The sequence below is a fragment of the Meles meles genome, chromosome 12 (genome assembly GCF_922984935.1).
Source record: "Meles meles chromosome 12, mMelMel3.1 paternal haplotype, whole genome shotgun sequence".
In the NCBI taxonomy this organism is placed as follows: domain Eukaryota; kingdom Metazoa; phylum Chordata; class Mammalia; order Carnivora; family Mustelidae; genus Meles; species Meles meles.
The window spans coordinates 26,637,254-26,657,806 of record NC_060077.1 but is presented as its reverse complement, the minus strand read 5'-3'; the positions used below and the strand labels follow the sequence as shown (position 1 = coordinate 26,657,806).

General features: G+C 55.8%; 1 protein-coding gene across 5 annotated transcripts; it reads left to right on the top strand.

The window, feature by feature from the left end:
- The first annotated feature begins 693 nt into the window (after positions 1-693).
- Positions 694-19,767, top strand: PATZ1 (POZ/BTB and AT hook containing zinc finger 1). 5 transcript variants are annotated; one of them, XM_046025427.1, is made up of 5 exons: positions 694-2,870; positions 4,271-4,334; positions 10,702-10,873; positions 16,666-16,803; positions 18,277-19,767. In XM_046025427.1, exons 1-5 carry the CDS (start codon positions 1,600-1,602, stop codon positions 18,690-18,692), a joined length of 2,061 nt encoding a protein of 686 aa, XP_045881383.1. In that variant the 5' UTR covers positions 694-1,599; the 3' UTR covers positions 18,693-19,767. The 5 variants fall into 5 exon arrangements, with proteins under 5 accessions (XP_045881383.1, XP_045881382.1, XP_045881386.1 ...); XM_046025426.1 differs by having other exon boundaries at positions 18,274-19,767; XM_046025430.1 differs by having other exon boundaries at positions 16,731-16,803; positions 18,274-18,444.
- Positions 19,768-20,553: the final 786 nt, after the last annotated feature.

Sequence of the window (20,553 nt, the reverse complement as noted above, 5' to 3'; positions counted from 1 at the left end):
CGGAGACCCCTGTATTCCTGTCCATCGCCCTTGCCTCTATGTTGTCGCCTCCCTGAGCTAGTGACTTCCCGCTCCCTGGGGCACAAAGCTCAGCGTGTGGCGGTTTGGGAGAAAGGCTGGACGATGGCCTCATCTTCCCAGCTCTTCCAGGAACGCAGCCCCTTCGGTTCGGCCTGCCCCCAGCCAGGACCCCGGGCCCTCGCTGGGGTTGCGAGCAGGGAGGCGGTCGCAGGCGACTTCTGGAGATTTCGCGCATCAAAGTGGGGCTCCGGAGGGCAACCGACGCCGGCTCGACTTACGGGCGCACAGCAAAGGCTGGGGGGCTCAGGTCTGCACCCCTCGGTCGCTCACCCCTCCCTCCCGTCCGCTCGCCGCCACTCTCGGCGGGGAGGGAGGGACAGTGGGAGCTGGTTTGCTGGCTTGGTGCTTCGTTTGCATTGGTCCGGGGGGGCTGAGACTGCAGCCCCCGGCCCCGCGGGCGGGGTGGGGAGGCGGGGGCCGGACGGGGGCTCAGTCTGCGCCAGCATTGGCGGAGCTGGGGAATGGGGAGGGGGGGCAGGAAGCGGGGGGAGCGGAGCTGCGGGGGGGGTGTATAAATAGGGAAGGGGGGACGTGCATCCTCGGCTGGGTGAGGGGGGGGGCGCTCGGCACAAAGAAAGTGGAAAGTTTGCAGCGCGGGGCGGCCCGGGCCAGGGATCCGGGTGCGCACGTGCAGGGCCGGGGGCGCCGGGGGCCCCCCACGCCGAGCTCGCCGTTTCTTTTTTTTTTTCCCCGCAAGCGAGAGGGGGGGTGTTGTTGGTATCGCCCCCTCCTTCTCCTCCCCCCAGGGGTGAAAGTGCAAGAGGAAGTGCAGCCGCTGCCATCTTTCCTCCGCTCCGAACACACGGAGGCCGGGGCCGCAGCGCCGCCGCTCCGCCGCCGCCTTCGCCCGGCCCGGGGAAGGGCCCACCCTGCCGCCGCCACCGCCCGCTCGCTCCAGCGTTCGCCGTCGCCACCGCCCGCCAGGCTCCGGGACCAGGCCCGCGCTGCCGCCCCCGTGCGCGCCCCGCCACCGCCGCCTTCGCCTTTTGTTTCCTCCGCTCCGGCGCCCCCGCCCCGGCTCGCGCTTTGCAGGGGACGCAGCGCGCGCCCCCAGTGGGCCCGGGAAAAGCCGCGGCGCGCGCGCGCACGCCTGCGCGGCAGACCCCTCCGCCTCCTCTCCGCGCGCGCGCGCGCCCCTTCTGGCTGCGCGCCGGCGCCGCCTGGCGGGCGGGAGGGGAGGTGGCAGGCGCGTTTGCAGGAGGGGCGCACCTCTTTGCTCGCGTACCCCCCCCCGGAGGTAGACCTGGGAGGGGAGGCGGGCAGGCGGAGAGGAGAGAGGAGCGCTCAATCCAGCAGGGGTGGGGGCAGCTATGTGGGAGGTGGTGCGCCTTGCCGTCTAGACAGTCCGATCCGGGCAGGGTGCGTGTGCGCTCGGCGCACCTGCGAGACTACAGAGCCCCGGGCCGGCACGTGTGGGGAGTGTAGATACGTCCGTTGCGCCCCGCTTCTCGCTGCCTAGGGGAAGGGAGGGGGGCGGGCAAGTGCCGCGGCCCGGTTTGTGGGGAGGGGGCGGCGGCCATGGAGCGGGTGAACGACGCTTCCTGCGGCCCATCGGGCTGCTACACCTACCAGGTGAGCAGGCACAGCACGGAGATGCTGCACAACCTGAACCAGCAGCGCAAAAACGGCGGGCGCTTCTGCGACGTGCTCCTGCGGGTGGGCGACGAGAGCTTCCCAGCGCACCGCGCGGTGCTGGCCGCCTGCAGCGAGTACTTTGAGTCGGTGTTCAGCGCCCAGTTGGGCGACGGCGGAGCTGCAGACGGGGGTCCCGCTGACGTGGGGGGCGCAGCGGCAGCCCCAGGCGGCGGGGCTGGGGGCAGCCGGGAGCTGGAGATGCACACCATCAGCTCCAAGGTGTTCGGGGACATCCTGGACTTCGCTTACACTTCCCGCATCGTGGTTCGCCTGGAGAGCTTCCCCGAGCTCATGACGGCTGCCAAGTTCCTACTGATGAGGTCGGTCATTGAGATCTGCCAGGAAGTCATCAAACAGTCTAATGTGCAGATCCTGGTGCCCCCTGCCCGGGCAGACATCATGCTCTTTCGTCCCCCTGGAACCTCGGACTTGGGCTTCCCTTTGGACATGACCAACGGGGCAGCCTTGGCAGCCAACAGCAATGGCATCGCAGGCAGCATGCAGCCCGAGGAGGAGGCAGCTCGGGCTGCTGGTGCAGCCATTGCGAGCCAAGCCTCCCTGCCTGTGTTACCTGGGGTGGACCGCTTGCCCATGGTGGCCGGACCACTATCCCCCCAACTGCTGACTTCTCCATTCCCCAATGTGGCATCCAGTGCCCCTCCCCTGACTGGCAAGCGAGGCCGGGGCCGCCCAAGGAAGGCCAACCTGCTGGACTCAATGTTCGGGTCCCCAGGGGGCCTGAGGGAGGCGGGCATCCTTCCATGTGGCCTGTGTGGGAAGGTGTTCACTGATGCCAACCGGCTCCGGCAGCATGAGGCCCAGCATGGTGTCACCAGCCTCCAGCTGGGCTATATCGACCTTCCTCCACCGAGGCTGGGTGAGAATGGGCTACCCATCTCTGAGGACCCCGACGGCCCCCGAAAGAGGAGCCGGACCAGGAAGCAGGTGGCATGTGAGATCTGCGGCAAGATCTTCCGTGACGTGTACCATCTCAATCGGCACAAGCTTTCCCATTCGGGGGAGAAGCCCTATTCCTGCCCAGTGTGTGGGCTGCGGTTCAAGAGAAAAGATCGCATGTCCTACCATGTGCGATCCCACGACGGGTCAGTGGGCAAGCCCTACATCTGCCAGAGCTGTGGGAAAGGCTTCTCCAGGTGAGGAATGGTGCTCCCTACCCCATGACCTATCCTATTCTTGCCTCATGGGAGAGTTTCTTGCTGAGATCAGGGGGTGTGGGATTTGTGGGAGTCACTTGACCCTCTAGGGCTATAACAGGTTTGAGAAGAGTATTTTAATGGCCCTGGTTTTGTGGCCAAGAGCTGCTTTCTCTTCCCACAGGGAAGTTCTGTGGCACTAGGCGTGCCCTACTGTCTGTCTTCCTTTGGGCCTTTTGGGAAGGGGCTGGATTCCTCAGGCCACAGCCACCGGGCCTCACCATTCTTCTCCCTGGACTCCCTTTGTGTTTCCGGCACCAGGCGTGGGGCCCCCTCTGGGGGCGGGAGGCTTTTTCTCCAGCGACTTTCCCTGCTTGAATGGCTGCCCAGGGAGGGACTGAAACAAGTGTATTTGGGACTCCTTACACTCCATGCCACGAAATCCCCCAACCCCTGCCCACAGAGCACTAGCTGTCCTGGATGGGCAGACTCAAGATTCGTGCCTCACACCCTCTTGGGATCAGGGAGCACAGAGTTCTGTACCCAGAGTCTCTTAGCACCAGAATCTTTGATCTGCTCTGACCTGGTGGCTCCAGAGCCTAAGTGGACCCACAGATCCCCTCTATGTTTTCAGGACAGAGAGGAGGGGGCCAGAATGTCTTTTTAGATTCACTTTTTAGTGAGCCTGATAGGGAACTGAGGACTTGCCTGGGAGCAGAAGATTGTTTTGTTTTTCCTCTTAAGAGAATATTCAGAATAAAAGGCTGGTTTTAACTTGCCTAGATACTGAGGACCTTGTGGGTATGTGAACCTACGGATGGAGAACTCCCTTGGAGGGGCCCCAACCAGAAACCAGTCTTACCGGTCAGGCAGCCCCTGCCCACCTGCTCTGGCGGGCATCTGGTTTACCAGCCCAGCTGGGGACTTAAGGCTCTATCCCTTGGCCTCTGGGGACTGAATTCCATCCGGGTGGCATTCATTGGCTGCCCTGGTGGGAGAGGCTGGGGGAGGGGAATACTGAGTTTCTAAGGGGCTTTAGTAAGGACAATGAGTCACACATACCCCCTCCCAGAAAGGCTGCAGTAAGGCAGCCTTGTCTCATTCTAAAGCCACCTCCTCTGGTCCTAGAAATCATTTGAGCTGGGGCGGGGGGAGGCGGGGGGAATGGGTAGGCAAGGTCAGAGACAAACACTCACTTCCCTTCCCCCTCTAGAAAAAACCGAGGCAGAGAGGCCTGGGCCTATGGAGCTGGGTGGTGACTTTGTCTTTGTCATGCTGGGATGGGGAAGAGGGAGTCCTCTCCATTGGTGTGTGCAGGTATAGGTGGGGAGTCTGGCCAAGTTTGTGGTCCCATCTTTTGAGGTCTTTTTTTAAAAGTCTCTCTTGGTTCTCTTTTCCAGGCCTGATCACTTGAACGGACACATCAAGCAGGTGCACACTTCTGAGCGGCCTCACAAGTGTCAGGTAGGGGTCGGGGCCAGGGCAGAGATGGGCTGAAAGAGAATGCTGCTGTTCTCACAGCCCAGCCACACGCCAGCTGATACGTGTGCTGGGCCTGCTGACTGACCAGCACCGCTTTGCACACCTCCCCCTCTGTCCCTCCACCCTCCGTCTGCTTTTCTCCTTTGTTCTTCCCCCCAGCCCCCTCCCCCCCACGGCTGATGTCCCCTCCCTCCTGGTTGCTGGGTCCTGGTTCCCACCCTGTCTCTGTCTTCGCTCTTTTGCTTGGCTTTCCTCTCCTGGCATTTGCCAGCTCCTTGGATGGTGGGTCACATTGCACGAGTGTCGTCCTGGGGGCACTGGCTCCCCATTGGGCCTAGCTTCTGGTTCCCAGCAGTTTGCAGGAGCCACCGTGGAGCGGGAATCGGGAAGTGTTTGTGAAGAGCTCCTGGTGGTCCAACTAATAGCGCTTCCCCTTGTCTGCCAGGCAGCCTGACCTTCTGGGTTCCTTGAGCTTAGGGCACAAGGGGTGGCAGTAGGAACGACAGTGAAGGAGGACGAGAGTGGACGGTCTCACTCTTTGAGCACTGGCACCTGTTTAACCCATCCTGAGCCAAGTGTGCAAACAGCCAGGACTTCTGAGGACTGGGGAGGAAGGTGGCTTCCTCTCCTTGTGAGCTGTTGTGTAGCAGTGGGTAGGGAAGGCTGGGCAAGATTCCTAACCTTGGTTTGTCTGCTTCAGCAATATCTGGGGGCCCTGTGGTACCCAGAAAATTGCATGTCCTCTCCTGGCCACTGAGCATTCCTGTGTGGATGGAAAACACCTCTATCTTCTCCTTGACCATGCCCCTTCCCGTGCCAAGTTTCCGCCATGTGAGGGGGAAACAGAGTGGTGGGGTTCTGGTATAGCCTCTGGTAGGGTAACCTGCTTCTCTTGTCCTGTTGGTGGCAAGGAGGGAGGGTTCAGGGAGACCTGCAGGGAGGAATGGACGTGCTGTAAGTCGGGCATCGAGGCAGCCCGGTGTGGACGGTGTTCACAGCCAGCCAGGCTAGGTGGCCTCCCCCCGAGGACGACGACCCAGGGTGGGCATGCTGGGATCCATCTGTGCCTCGCTGCCTTCTCTCTGTCTCTGATTTTCTAATCACAGAGCACGTTCTGACTCTCCCAGGTAGTGTGCTGAGCAGCCTGGCAGAGTAGGAGGAGCCCAGAGGGCAGTGGGGTCGTGCCCGGTGGCCTAAGGGGGTAACCTGCACTCTCTGCCCTTTTTCCAGGTGTGGGTTGGGAGCAGCAGCGGCCTGCCGCCCCTGGAATCTCTTCCTAGCGACCTGCCATCATGGGACTTTGCCCAGCCTGCTTTGTGGAGGTCGTCCCATTCGGTTCCTGACACCGCCTTTTCCCTTTCTCTAAAAAAATCATTCCCAGCCCTCGAAAACCTGGGCCCAGCACACTCCAGCAGCGCTCTCTTCTGCCCAGCCCCGCCGGGATATCTGAGGCAGGGCTGGACTGCCTCAGAGGGCAGCCGGGCCTTTACCCAGTGGCCTGTAGGCTAGCCTGGGCCTCCCCAGAGAAGGTTTTTCTGTGGAGGGGAATGGGAATGGCGGTTGCTCTGAGACCCCTGCTTTTGGGAGAGGCCAGCAAAATGGTTCCTGCCCACCGTGCCCAGCTCCTTCCTGTGTGATTTGGAGTCTTTCCCAGCTCAGGGACCCCAGGGGTAGTAAGGAGCTCCTTTCTGGGTCCCCCCCACACCCTCCAGGTTTCTTTCTGGGTTCTCTTGCCTTTTTCTCCCCCTTTAACAGATGGCACCCCTGGGTGTCTGTCCTTGCCTGGGTGATTGTAGAGGTTGGTGCTTTCCCAAGAACCAAGTCATGAGCTTATGAGCTTCCCCTCTCCTAGCATCATGTCCTGTAAGGTGTGGGGTTTCTAGAATGGGGCTTGGCCGCCCCTTCCCCAACTCGAGGGTGAATTCCCCTCCAGAGGAGAATGGAGCAACTCCAGCTGGGTCTACCCATGCTGCCTGCCTCTTCCCTTCCCACTCAGACAGGTCCCGCTTTCATTTCTGGCTAGTGAATTCACCTTCTTTGTTTTTGAGGTTTACTAGCAGGTCTGCTCAGGAACTAGACTAACCAGTAGCTTTATACTGGGTCACCCCAATATATGGCTTTGGGGGCTGATAAAGCAGATGTAGATTCCCCCTGCCCCTCCCCGGATCCCAGTGATATGCCCTTTAGCTCCCGCTGCCTCCGCAGGGATAACAGGAGTGATGATAAAAGTTTTCATTCTAACATTTGAGGCTTTGTGTGTTTTGTCCTTGGTCTCTGTCATAACACTGACATCATTGTTCCTCGGTGTACGTATGGAGCCTTACTCCTGCCCCGCCCCCCCCACCCCTCCAGTACACAGACCTGCTGGCCCCACCTCCAGCCCCATTAGCCAGAACTCCCGTAATGATGACCCAGCAGGTGAAGATACGCTGGCTGGCCTGCTCTGGGCAGGCTGGCCTCTGTGTCGGCGCTTGTTTAAACAGTGGGGGCATCTGTTTGGCGCGGTGTTTATTCTGAAAGCATGAGAGTGAAGAGATGGCTCTGTGGGACTTGGTTCCCTGGGCAAGAGCTGGGCACAGGTTATGCCTCTCCACCTTTCCTGATGCCACAGATGACAGAGGGCCAGTTAAAGAGACTGGTGCCACAGCTTGAGTGGAAAGGTCTTTCCACTCTGAATGTTGGGGTATGAAGCCTCAGGCTTGTCAGTGACACACACATCTCCTCAGGGCTTGGCCTGAGCGTCCTTAACTGGCTCAGATGCCTCGGGCGCCACTGCTGGCTTAATGGCCACAGTGGGGCTGGGACATTTCCCCCACATGGAGTTCAGCCTGAAGCCAAGAGACTAGAGCAACTCAAGACCTCTCCCATACTTTTAGTGACCCCACTTCTCAGGGGCTAGTTGGGGTGGTTTGGGCTGGAGGATAGCTCATTAGAGAAGGAGTGAATTGAAGTGAGGGCAAGGGGCCTGACACTCCCAAGAAGAAAGGGGCCAGCAAGGCCAGTGGCGCTGGCCTCCATGTATTGCCCTTAGACTTTTCCAGGGCTATAAAAAAGACTGCTTGAGACCACACCCCCTCCCCCCACCTCCAGGCTGCCAGACTTCAAAGGCCACCAAAGGTTGGGTGTGCGCTAGTCTCCCCAATACCATTCGGGCCCCATTTCTGAGCTGTTCAGCTCTTAGGAAAAAAAGCTTTAGGCGTTCTGGGATGGGGAGAAACTGTTAGGGGCGTGAAGGGAGCATGGCTGAGACTCAGTATTGAGTGGGGAAGACCAGAGGAGACCCAAGCTCAGGGTTGCTGGGCTGGGACCTGGCAGGTGTGCGCCTAACAACAATAGGCTGCCCGGGCACAGGGCCGAGGCCAAGGTGGCAGTCATTCCAGATATCAAGGGTGATCAGAGCATGCCATCCTGGCTCGCTCTTGTCCCATCAGGGTCGCTGTGTCTTCTCTCTGTCTCCAGAACGAGAAGTGCCTTTCTCCACTATACAGATTTTAAGTGTCCCCCTCTTTGAGATCTGTCTCTTCTTTGGCCACTCTTCTGTGTCGTGTGACCAGGCTCTTCATGTTCTGTGTTGTCTGAACTTCTGACAGGCCTAGACTCGGGCTCGTACACTTCAACAGTTCCCCCCCAGAAAACCTTGGGGACTCAGCCATGAAAGGTCAGTTCTGGCTCAGAGCAGCCAACTCCAGCTTGGCGTTGTAATACAGTGAAAGTTTTTGTTGTGTTTGTGGGTTTTGGTTTTTTTTTCCCCTCTCCGAGCGCCAGATTTACATTCCTAATTATGTTTGTTCAGGCTAAAGTTAGCTTTCATTCCTTGAGAGATAATCAAAGGCGGGGAAGGAAGTCGGCTTGGCCTGGGATTTTAATTTTGCCTAGCTAATCCCTCAAATGGATAATACACTTGTGGATAATTGAGGTTTGTCTGTCTGTTATCTTTAGGTAGCACAGTATGACAGGCAGTGCTTTAAGGGACAGACCCCAAAAGGAGGTTGGCGGGGGAAACAAGGCGTTGCTTTCACATCCCCCTAGTGGTGCCTCTCCCAGGGACCACCGAAGATTCTGAATGCGTGCCTTCACCGCGCTTTCTTATACCTGGTCCATGTTTGGCTCCTTTGACTTCTTAGGCGTAGACCACACTGCCTCTCATTGTTGGAGGGCTCGTCCTCAGGTCACCGGTTGGCAAAGCTGGCACATTATCCCCAGATAACTTGTCAGGTGCCTCCCTCTCCCTGGGAGTGTTTTTGGCAGCCCTTGCTCTGGTTGACAGGGCTGGTGGGCTGGGTGGAAGATGGAACTCTTCCCCCACTGTCATCTGTGATTGGGTCAAGAGGTCCCTGACTGAGGAGGGGACCACCCATGGCCATGAGACCAAGCGCCCATGATGTTTCCCGAGTCACCCGAGTGCTCCAGTTTCTCTGCACAAGTGCTGTCACCTCTCCCTTTCAGGGTCCTGGCCACCGCACACACTGTTAAGAGGCATCAGTACCTTTCCGTCACCAGACGCTATATCCCAGCTGAGTCTGGAGATGGGAAGAGCACCGGCTCAGGGCCTGGCTGGTTCACCTCCCAGCCGGCCTGGATCTCCTCAGGCCTCTGTCTGCCCAGCTGTGGAATGGGGAAGGGAGGAAGACCTCAGGGAAGCCGGGAGGGTAGGTTGGCTGCTGGCCTGGCAGCGACAAGGTTTTGACCACAGCTCCATCTAGTAGCTGAGTCATGTGCTTGGGGCCAATCATTCTCCAGACTCAGCTTCCTCATTTGTCAAATGAATCAACTCAGTGGATAAAACAGACAAAGCCAGTATTTCATTAGCAATAAGGTGTTTGGTTCAAATGGGTAGCAATTACTTAGAGACGATGACTGAAAGCAGCAGAGCCTATCCTGATGCACACAGACATCTGGGACTGGAGTGGGAACCACAGTGTCTTTAGCCTCAAAGACAGTATCCCATATACCGGCTACTTGCTTTGACTGTATACCGTAAGGATATAGACATTTGTACATGGTGACGGTGGTCAGACATTTACCCTGAGGTCCTGGGATCTCAGGAGGTGCCTCTGTCAAACAGACGGCAGGCGCACCTCCATTCTACTGAGTAGATGGGGTGGTGGGTCTTCTTCAGTGGGTTGACATTCGCTCTGTAACGCATTTAAGGGTGAATGTTGCTTTCTTGTAGGAGATCTAAAATAGTAAGCACACACACACACAGAGAAAGGAATCAAACTTGACATGATCCTCTGAAACATCTCCATGGGACCAAAATCGTTTTGAAAGTCTCCAGACTGGACTCCCCCAACAACTTCCCTGACATTCTGTGACCTCCAAGGCTGGGGTGCCTGGGCAAGCCCCCAGACGAGGAAGGGCTGTTGGGGGAGAGCTCATGGACTGAGACTGAGACTGAGTCAAGACCTCAGGGACAGGAAATGCCTGGGGACATGAGGCTGCCTCCTAGGATGCCGGTGCTGACCCTCAGCTCCTGAGTCATCCGCTCCTGGGATCTGGCTGAGAGTTGGTGCTCACACCATGGCTTTCTATGGTCACATTCTCTTGGAGGGTAATAACACAACCTGTCTCAGAGGGCCCCTGTAAGGATGGAGTGCATGAGATAGTGCCCGTATGCCAGGCAGGCGTAGAATGCATGCTCGATCAATGTGGGGTGGTATCATTCTCGTTATTACCAGCACTTCCCCAGCTTAATGTCCCACAAATGCTCCTGAATCGTGTGGCCTTCCTTCTGTCTGCTAATTCTCACATTAGCAGACTTGACGCTATCATTTTATGGGCTGCTTTCTCAGTACAAACTCACCAGAATATTATAAGGAGCAGTCTCTGTGCTTTGTCCTGCCTTTCCTTTCCGTTTCCCTGTGGCCAAGACTAATGTCGCTTTTGTTTTTTGTTTTTGTTTTCTAACATCACTTTTGAATAAAGTGGAGAAATTGAATTCTTTGTACAAAGCAAACAGGGAAACCCCAGGATGGAGGACAGGAATCTGTTCAGATGCCAACTTACCTTCTATACGTTCACTCACAGTTGGTGCTACTGAAGTCAGTTCTTCTTGTTTAAGAACGAACAAATGCCTCATCTTCATTTTGTAAAAGGGGCATGACACCTGGTGTGCCATGTTCTGGGCACGTTGTGGCGGCCAACTCAGGGGTCTCATGAGGAGGGATCATGGGAATAAGAGCAGCTTACCTGCCTTCTGGGGAGGAAGCGCGGGCCACACATGAAGCTCTCTTCACACAGGGATTCCGTGCGTCGGCTGGAAACAGAGTCTGTTTCCTGGTGTGCTCGGTGGGGAGTCGGGAGTGTGATGCCCATTTTCACCTCATCTTGTTTTCCTTTCTGCCCTCAGACCTGCAATGCGTCTTTCGCCACTAGAGACCGTCTGCGCTCCCACCTGGCCTGTCATGAAGATAAGGTGCCCTGCCAGGTGTGTGGGAAGTACTTGCGGGCAGCGTACATGGCGGACCACCTGAAGAAGCACAGTGAGGGGCCCAGCAACTTCTGCAGTATCTGTAACCGAGGTAATCTCCCTGCTATTTCCTCACTTCTAGGGGCTGGGCCTGAGCTTGTGTGGGAGGCCAGGGGTGTCTTGATCACCTTGCCTCAGACTCCACTCCTTGCACGGCCGGCCCTCCCTTCCCACTGAACGAGAAACACCTTTGTCGCCCAGCTAGCCCCACCTCTTCCTTCCCATCCTTGGGGTGCTTGGAATAGGAGTTCCCAGGAGAACAGCAAGTGGGAACGGAAGGAGAGAGCACGGTTTCCAACCTGGGCTCGTTAACACATGTGCTGTGCAGATGGCACAATGGATACATTCTGTAGGCACCACTGAACTCCTGAGGTCAGTGGGAGAGTCGTTAGGCCCCAAGAGGTGGGGGAAAAGGGAGTCCTGCTTGAGAACTTTTGCTGGCTGATTCACTGGCATGTGAAGTTCAACAACCAAGGAAGGAGGTTGAGTCTGGAGATGGACAAGGGGCAGAAAGTTTCTAACAGACGGTCAGAAAAGAGCCCAAACCCAAGCAGACTGTGGCCTTGATGAGACAGGAGAGTGGAATGTGCTCTGAGCAGGACAGCGTGCTTGAGGCCGAGGTTGGCCGAGGTGGAGTCTGGCTCTGTGGCCCCAGTGCTGTGTTGATGACGTCAGGCCTGACCCTGAGCTGCCGCCAGGGGCTTGTTGGTGGTTGGAGGGCTAGGGTTTGTGTCGTGCAAGCACAGTGTCAGTGGAGGAGGCTTGCGCCGGATCTGTGCTGAAGGTGGTCGGGGCAGCCGTCTGTGGTGGGTGCGAAGATGCTTCTGCACGGTGCGCTTGCTTTGGCCAGGTGCGGACGTTGCTGGGAAGTCCTTTCTCCTGGGACAGTCTTGTCCCGATGCCTCTGGAAGTCTTGGGTATGGCTTAGTGGACTGAGTACTGAACTGGAGTCAGGGGACCCAGGGTTTAGTCCACACCCCTCCTAACTTGCCCTCCTGCCTTGCCCTACACTCTGTGACCTTGAGCTCTCCCTTCCCCTTTCTAAGCCTCAGTTTCTTCATCACTTAAAAGGGGTTAAGAACACCCGCACCTTGCCCGCCTCATGGGGTTGTTGTGATGATCCCAGGAGACAAGATAGGTGAAAGTTCTCTGAACTCCCCACAAGGAGCTGCACACTTGGGAGGTCCCGTCCTTACACTCTGTAACCGTGTTAGGAAAGACACAGCTCACTGACTCTGGTTTGGAGCACAACACCCCTGCAGTTCCTGGCTGGCACCTTTGGGGGCCTGTGCTGTCTCCATGTGGCCTAAGGCCACTGGTGGAGGGAGACTGCGGGGTAGCTGGCTGTCCTTGGTGCCCTGGAGCTGGGGCCTTTCTTGGGACTGCACACCGGGGGTTTGCCATGAAGTCCACTGGATACTGGTGTTCATACCACCAGGAAACCTGCTGTGAGAGCGGGGAGGCGGTCATAAAAACTTCTGAAGCGTCTGTCCTATTTTCTGACGAGTCAGTCGGACCCTTTCTGGCAGGAGCTTCCCCTGAGTGAGCAGCAAGGTTGTGCACGCAGGGAGTTACCAGGCTGTGGCTGACCGTCTTGACCGTGGCTGCTCCAGCTCTAGAAAAAAATGGTTTCTTATCTTGCTTCATCCTAACCTGGCTTCCTGAGAGCATCTCCCAACCCCCATGCCTCATAAATAACTAAACTGGCAACATGCTGTCCGCAGGCGCTTGGTCAAGTTTTCAAGCCTGGGGTTCTCCGTCCGAGAACTGAGGTCAGAGACCAGAGGCAGGAGACCAGTGAGAGCGGAGCAGGATGTTAATGGTGAAACTCAGAACCTAGCTCAGATTGCAGAGTGGGGCAGAAACCGGACGGGACACCCAGGGCCACAGCCCCGGGGGGCCCAGCTCAGGAGGAAAGAAGAGCTGAGAGCAGCAGGAACAGCAGGGAAAGTCGACCCAGTTAGGAGACAGCTGATGTGGCAAAGCCAACTACTGTTGTACGTCATGACTTGGGCAGCAGCCACAGGCCATGTGACTGGACTGGGGGAGACAGAAGAGTCAAACCAGAGCCCACCTTTTCTCTGTAAAGCCAAGCCTTGATCTGGATCATAGGCCAAACCCCTTTGGGTCCCAGAGTCAGAATGGGAAGTCCCATTCCTCCAAGAAGACAAAAAGAGAGCTCTTCCCGGCCCTCCCTAGGCATACAGAAGGAAGAGAAAACAATTTTGGTCTGTATCAGAAGAGAAGGAGCAGGATTCTACTTCAAGACTCATTTATTGGGCAGAAGTAGGAGGAGATGACTCCTGAGGAAAAAAAGAAAAAGAGGAAGAGGAAAGTGGTTTGTCCAGTAAGAGGATAAGGATACCAAAGACATCAACACCCTGGAATCAGAATGCAGAAAACTCTGGGTCATCCTCCATCCTGTCCACCACCAAGGCTGTGATGCAGGACAAGGTGCCAAAATAAATGAATGTACTTGTCTCCATAAGGGTTCCAGCAAAGGCTGGTGTCGGCCAGATGGTGAGATGGTTGCGGCTGGATCCGGCGCCCTTTGAACCCCTTCAGTAGCAACAGCTTAACTGCTACAGATCTGCCATTCTTCGCCACACAAATGACTCTTGGCCGTGAAGCACGAGAGAGAACAGAGGCAGCCTGCTGGCTCTTAACCACACATTTGAGACAGATGACCTTGTCTTTGTCCTAGAGACATACTGGGCTGTGGGGCATACCATCCATAGAGGAAGATTATTTGCAGTGGAAGGAGTTACGATGGCTAGAAAAACTTGTCTCCTCATTTGCAAATCAGGAAATGAGTTGAGCTGAACGGTGGGAAGGAGAGAAAGACCTGGTCGAGCACCATGATTTTCTTCCTTACTTTCTAAATTTCCATAGCAGGGTCTTTGTATGTGCATATGTACTGGTATGAGAGAGGGATGGCTTGTTGGAAATCTGCCTTTGATGGAGACAACATTAGAATTCAAACATCAATGCTTAAAGGTAGAAGAAGCCTTCTCCACGGTCAGAGGTGAGCACACAAGTTGTTACCTGTGGCAGTCACAGACACAGACAGCCTGCCATTGCCCTGGACTGAGCTGATACACACCTGCTTAGTGCCTCCCTCTGGCACAGCTCTGTTGGGCATGACCCCATCAGGGTTTGGACAAGAAGAAAGCAGTCCCTGACCCCTGGGTGGATGTGAAACTTGCAAGAGGAGATTTGCTTCTGGCGTGCAAATTGCAGTCTACCAAGCGAAAATGCAGTGCAGGAACAGTAGCTTTGGTTGTAAATTCTTTATCTCTGGAATGCGAGGGAGGGTGACTTGTTGGTTGTAGTGAAGTCACGTGTGTGCTCACTGTCTTCATCGTTCTGGTGCCTGGATCACGCTGCCTCTTTGGTTCGTGGTTAATCTGGTGAATGGGCAGGTGAGTTCAGAATTCTGGCTAAACATTTCTGGCTTCAAAGATACATTCTTCTCAGAAACTCGATTACTGTTTTAGCCCAACATTTGGCTGCTGAGTGGCTCTGTGTTTAAGTTCTGGGCTTTAAGTGGCAGCCGTGGATCCACTCGTACCACCCTGCCATGTGGTTTTGCTATAGTTAGTACAGTCTGCAGCTGGGGTAAAGTCAAGAGGACCCAGCCATGTGTTCCTCAGACTGTTTTTCAGGAAAACACAGCAAATTTTCATTGAGCATCTGCTCTGTTCCCCTAGTAGATCTCTTCCCATAGGAAGTAAATAATTCCTGGTACCCCTTTCCTCCTTTCCTGTTCCCTTTCATCTCAGTGGACCTGCCCTAGTACACCGTAGAGAGGGCCTCACACCACTTCAGAAGCTCCACAGGGATTAAAAAGCAAAAGAAAATCTCTTCCAAAGTGGAGTCATGGTGTTACTGGAAAGTTGTGATACCTTATGCTGGCTGCCAGGGGCCACAGCACCAGTCCCAGGGGCAGGGCTAAGGTCCCCTTTCCTGTCAGCCTTGTCCCTTCATTCCTGACTGAAGCCTCCCTCTTAGGGATGCTTGTGTGGGACCCTTTTAAGCCAGTCTGTCCCCCGTGATTGGCCCGAGGCAGACTACTTGGTCCCAGCACAGGACAACTTGCTGTGCTAGGCAGGGCAGGACACCAGCAACTGGATCAGCCGAATCTATAAAGTAGCCGCATCAGGAAAGAAAGGAAAATCCACTCAGTCCCCCTTTCCTCCAAAATCACCAGCTGCCATCACCAGGGGAGTGTTTGTTGAATAAGATTTCCGCAGGTTAGCTCCTGTCTGCTAGCAGCTGCCGTTCTAACCCACCAATATGGCGGAGAAGCACAGAAATGTAAATGGTGATAACGAACCTACCGCCGAAATCCAAGGGATGGTTCCAGGGCCAGGGCCCACTGAAGAGTCTGCTTGGCTTAAGGACCACATGCTGGCACAGGGTCCTGGGGTTGGAGCCCAGGCTCTGCCATCTAGTAGCTGCACGTGTGACGCAAGTTACTTAACCTCACCAGCCCTCTTGTTTCTTCATCTACGAAACAGGTGTGCTTACAATTCCCAGCTCATAGGGTGGCTGGGAGAGTTCTACGGAAGAATGCATGCAGTGTCCTGGGCCCTGGCACACCATTAGCACTTGCTGAAAGTGAACCTTTATTACTGTTCCAGCAGCATTTGAAAGGCCATGACAAATCGGATTTTTAAAAAATAAGTCTTATGCAGACATTATACAGTACTCCGCAGCCTCTGACCTGTGAAGAGTGGATCCCACTGTTATCCTAGAGCTGTAATTTTCAAGGGGAATAAAAGCACTTGAGGAGGTGTCAGCCACATCTGGAGTAAGTTAAAGGGCCCTAGCGCTCCAAGCGGACCTGAAGCTAAAACGCTTCAGCTCCTGCTGAAGGCACGTTCCGAGCCTCGACCACAGTGGAGCTGGAGGACACAACTTCCTGCAAAACCCAAGTCCGTATCCTTTGACTGGCCTACCTGGTTTCTTGCCCTCAGACCTGTGGCTGGTGTGGAAATTGGCCCAAGATCTACTCTTCCCAGCCTGAGACACCACCTGGCTCCAACTGACCGGAGCGTCCGGGTTGGGCTGCTGCAGCCTCGAGAGGGCTGGACGGCCCCTCCTCCAAAGTAAAGACAAAGACGATCCCGACGGCTGCTCCAAAACCCAACCAGAAAGATGACCGCGAATAAGATCTGATTGAGCCCCTTTAGTGTAACTTGCCATTTCTGCTGTTCTTTGGAAGGTCTGAAGAGTTATTAAATCCAGTTATTCTGAAAGTGAGAAAGTAGCAAAATAGAACATGTCCTGCTAGCTAGAAGAAGGGAGACTTCTGGAGGCCGTCCTTCGGGATTTCCTCTTGCCTCCGTCTGGTCTCTCGTGCAGTTTACCTTACATGTGTCGCGCAGGCATTCTCTTGGCTGGCGTCCTGTGGCTGCCCTTGAGCCTCATGACTTTTCTGACGACATTTCTAGCCGTGGTCTCTGCAGCTGACCTGGGTCTGTGGGACATCTTCTCCAGCCATTCACTACTGAGGCACCAAGCAAGCCTAGAGGCGTTTGGCCTTTGGCCCTGGCAGGAGCAGGATCTCAGGCCACACTTCCATTCCAGGCAGCCGGCCTCAGTCCTCCACCGCAGCCTTGCAGAGCAGGCTCTGCAGAGAAGCCGATCCGAGGACAGTGCCACCTGTCCTGAGCCAGGTGGCTTCTGTGGTTGCAGCCGTCTTTGAACCAACAAGGGGGCCCCTTCTAGGTGCAGCTGACCTGGGAGTGCTAGCCAGAGCGGCCAAAGGAGAGGCATGGGGGAAGCAGAGAGGTATCTCTGTGCTGGCCGCGGGATCTCATCTCCTTTTGTCTTGTTTAGGTTTCTCCTCTGCCTCCTACTTAAAGGTCCATGTTAAAACCCACCACGGTGTTCCCCTTCCCCAGGTCTCCAGGCACCAGGAGCCCATCCCGAATGGGGGAGCAGCGTTCCACTGCGCCAGGACCTATGGCAACAAAGGCAAGCGACCCCTTGCTCTGCACTTTGCTTCTCTGCGCAGACTGTGTTGTGGGGGCGCTGGGCCGGGCGTGGGGAGGCGGGAAGGCTGCCGGCTTGCTGGCCGCCTCAAGGAGGCTCTGAGATCTGAGTGGCAGTGGCCTCCAGGACGAAAGTCACAGTGGGTATCTCACTGCAGGGCCGTGAGTGAGGCTTTAGGGCCCTGCCGAGATCCAGCCCCCGCCTCCTCTTCCCCAGCCCTCCTCCCTTGCTCCTGGCCAGCCCCCACCATCTGGAGCCCTGCAGGGATGCCCCCGGGCCCAAGGCTGGAAGACAAGCCCTGCATGATGAGTCACTCTGGGCCTGTCCATTGCCTGTGGCCCTGTAAGGATGGTGTGGAGCTGTGGCTGAATGCTTTCTTTTCCTTCTGCCCTGTGGGCAAGGGGGAGCCAAGGGCTGGCTTCCCCCTCTGTAGGGGTGACTGGTTGCTGTGAGCGGCCCTTTCTGGAGGGCCTCTGGCTGCGTTTTTGAGATGCATGGCGATAAATGAGCTCCGGGACTGTCTCTGACTTGGAACTGGTCTGCAGAGAGCTCCCCAGGCCCCACCCTCACTTGTTGTCTCAGGTTGTTCTGTGGTATTTCACGTTGTCGCCTTGGGGATGATGCCAGGGGCTTGGCAGATGGCAGAGATGGCATGCTCCACGCTCCCATCACAGACCTCCCTTCCCGGCATGGCTCTTTGAACCCAGGCAGGAAGCTGCTGATCGGTGGAGGACTGCAGTGTGTGCAGGGCAGGGCAGAGCAATGAGGATTGTCTCGAGGCCCAGCTTGTCTTGAGCCATGCGTGGGGACAGTCAGCTGACTGAGTTGTTCAAAGTTGCTTTTTAATCTCTATGCTTTGGCCCCTTGGCCCTGGGTAGGTTTTGGCAGCAGGAAGGCGGTGAGGGCAGGGCTTGTGTTTGCAGCATTGGGAAAAGGACTGGCTTCTGTCTCAGCCACCAGTGGGGTCTGCCGGGTTGAGGACCTCTAGGTTCTGGTTCTGCCTTGCTAGGACACAGCTAGTCTGGTGTGGAGGTCAGGCCATTGCCGTACCTGCTCAGCATCATCAGAACAGCCGTCTTACCCCCAGGGGCAGCCAACAGAGCACCTAGGGACTGGGGGGGTCTCTGAGTTGTTCTGGGCGGAAGCAGTGGAGGTCCCCTCTCCGTACCCTCTTCCTTGAAGCAGGCTGAGATGGTGGTGAGCAATTCACGTGCACCTGCATGAAGAGTCCGCGGCGAGGGAGGCTGGCAGCCCAGGGCCCTGCTGTCTCACCCCTGTAGGCACACCAGGCTCCCAGACTGACCAGCTGAACCTCCGGGGGTTCTGCCAGGGTGGTGGCTGGCCATCCGCTGCCCTCCACAGGCCTGTGAGCTGGCCCTTCCCGACCCCTCCAGGAGGGGGCATCTCCAAAGCCTGGCCTCATCTCTCCTATGTGTTTTGTTTTTTTCCTAGAAGGCCAGAAATGCTCACATCAGGATCCGATTGAGAGCTCCGACTCCTATGGTGACCTCTCGGACGCCAGTGACCTGAAGACGCCCGAGAAGCAGAGCACCAATGGCTCCTTCTCCTGTGACATGGCAGTCCCCAAAAACAAAATGGAGTCTGATGGGGAGAAGAAGTATCCCTGCCCTGAATGCGGGAGCTTCTTCCGCTCTAAGTCCTACTTGAACAAACACATCCAGAAGGTGCATGTGCGGGCCCTTGGGGGCCCCCTGGGGGACCTGGGTCCTGCCCTCGGCTCACCTTTCTCTCCCCAGCAGAACATGTCTCTCCTCGAGTCCTTTGGGTTTCAGATTGTTCAGTCAGCGTTTGCGTCATCTTTAGTAGATCCTGAGGTTGACCAGCAACCCATGGGGCCTGAGGGGAAGTGAGGCAGATGCTGTGTCCCCGCGGAAATGGCCACCGGGGACTGCTGAGAAATGCTGTGAATGCGGAGGGAAGTAATGTCTTTGGGTTCTGTAGCTGAGAGATTTTTATTCGTTTTTAACTCCCCCTTCCCCCCAGCCTATCACCCCCACTTCCCCTCCACCACCCGTCCCCTCAGTGGTCTTTAGAAATAGATTCTCATCTGATACTCTGCAGGAATATCTGCGAGACCTGGTATGGGATAAGGGCAGAAAACACTACATAGGCCTCCAAGGCAACACCAGTCCCGGTTTCTCTAATGGGCGGAAGCTGGAATTTCTGGTGCTCAGTTCTTAGTGACCCCAATCCCAAACCCACACCTGATGGCATTCTGGGACCGCGGTGATTTGGGTCCCCTCCCCCTTCTCACATCCTTCAAGAGAAGCCACATCTAGGGTCTCCACCCACTTACACAAATACAGATGCCCAACTGTTTTCAAGGAAGCTGGAAGCCTACAGCATCCCATGGACCATGGGGTGAGTGCCCTCTGAGAGCCCCTGAGCTTGACTCTTGACCTGGAGGGCCCCAGACCTTTCTCTGAGCCCTACATGGAGGCTAGCATTTTGCTACTAGGACAAGCTCAGCTATTGAGGACACCCCCACCCCAAATTCCAGTTCTTATGTGATCTTAACCATTCAACTTGCTGTTGGGTTTTAATTCTCTAATTATTATTATTATTGTTATTATTTTTTAGGACCAGTTGTAGTGAATTGCTACTGAAAGCTATCCCAGGTGATACAGAGCTCTTTGTAAACCGCAGTCACACGTTAGGGTTAGTATTAAACTTTGTTTAGATGTACCATAATTAACTTGGCTAGTTGATTGTTTGAAGTCTATGGAAGAAATAGTTTTATGCAAAATTTTAAAAATGCCAGTCTGATCAGGGAGTTGTAGGGGATTTCAATGTTGTTGGTAGCCAGGAAGGCAGGAGAGCTGGCAAGTGGGGACATCGTGTACCTCGGCTGTGTCACATGTGAGCAGGCCCAGGTTGACCTGGTGATGTGAATTGATCTGATCAGACTGTATTAAAAACGTTAGTACGTTAATCCACGTGCTCCCCTGAGTCCAGTTTTTCAGCCATAGGTGGGGGGCCCTTTGGAACCCAGAGGGAGGGCACCTGGGGTAGGGCTGGGATCCCGGGAGACCTCTCTTCCTCCTCTTTGTACCAGCTGCAGTGGGACTGATAGGTGGATGTTCCCACCGAGGACTCAGCTGCCAACATTCACCCATTTGTTCAACAAATATTCAGTCCTCGTCCTCACTGCTGTGCGCCAGCCCCAGCCTCAGACCACCTTGGCGAGCAGGACACCTTTGTGGAGTTTACTGGGAAAGAGACTGTTAACAAGTGAGCAGATTTAACCATGAGTTCAGGTAACAAGTCCAGGGGGAAAAACCGGGCAAGGTGAGGACAGTGACAGAGGAAGGGTAGGTAGAGTGGTCCAGGAGGGTGAGGGGCAGGGAGCAGGGCTCTGGGAGAGAAGACCTGGACTTAGAGAGGACCCAGTGTAGCGACCAGCTAGGAACTAAGGAGGGACATGGACACAGAATTCTCATGGCCAAGGGGCTCTAAGAAGTTCAGCAATGTGAACCCCCCTCCACCCCCTGTTACCTACATGGTTAAGTAAAAGGTTGCTGCACCCTTTATGGTGAATGTATGAAGAGAAGGGGGAAGAGGACAGCAAACAGGAGGCAAGAAATGAACACAAGGAAGCAGTGGGAGCAAGAATTGCAGCAAGAGGGGACTAGCCAACTTGAAGCGGTCTGGTCATCTTGAGAGACCTTGAGGAAGAAGGAAACGCCTCAACTCAGTGAAACAACGTTTAAC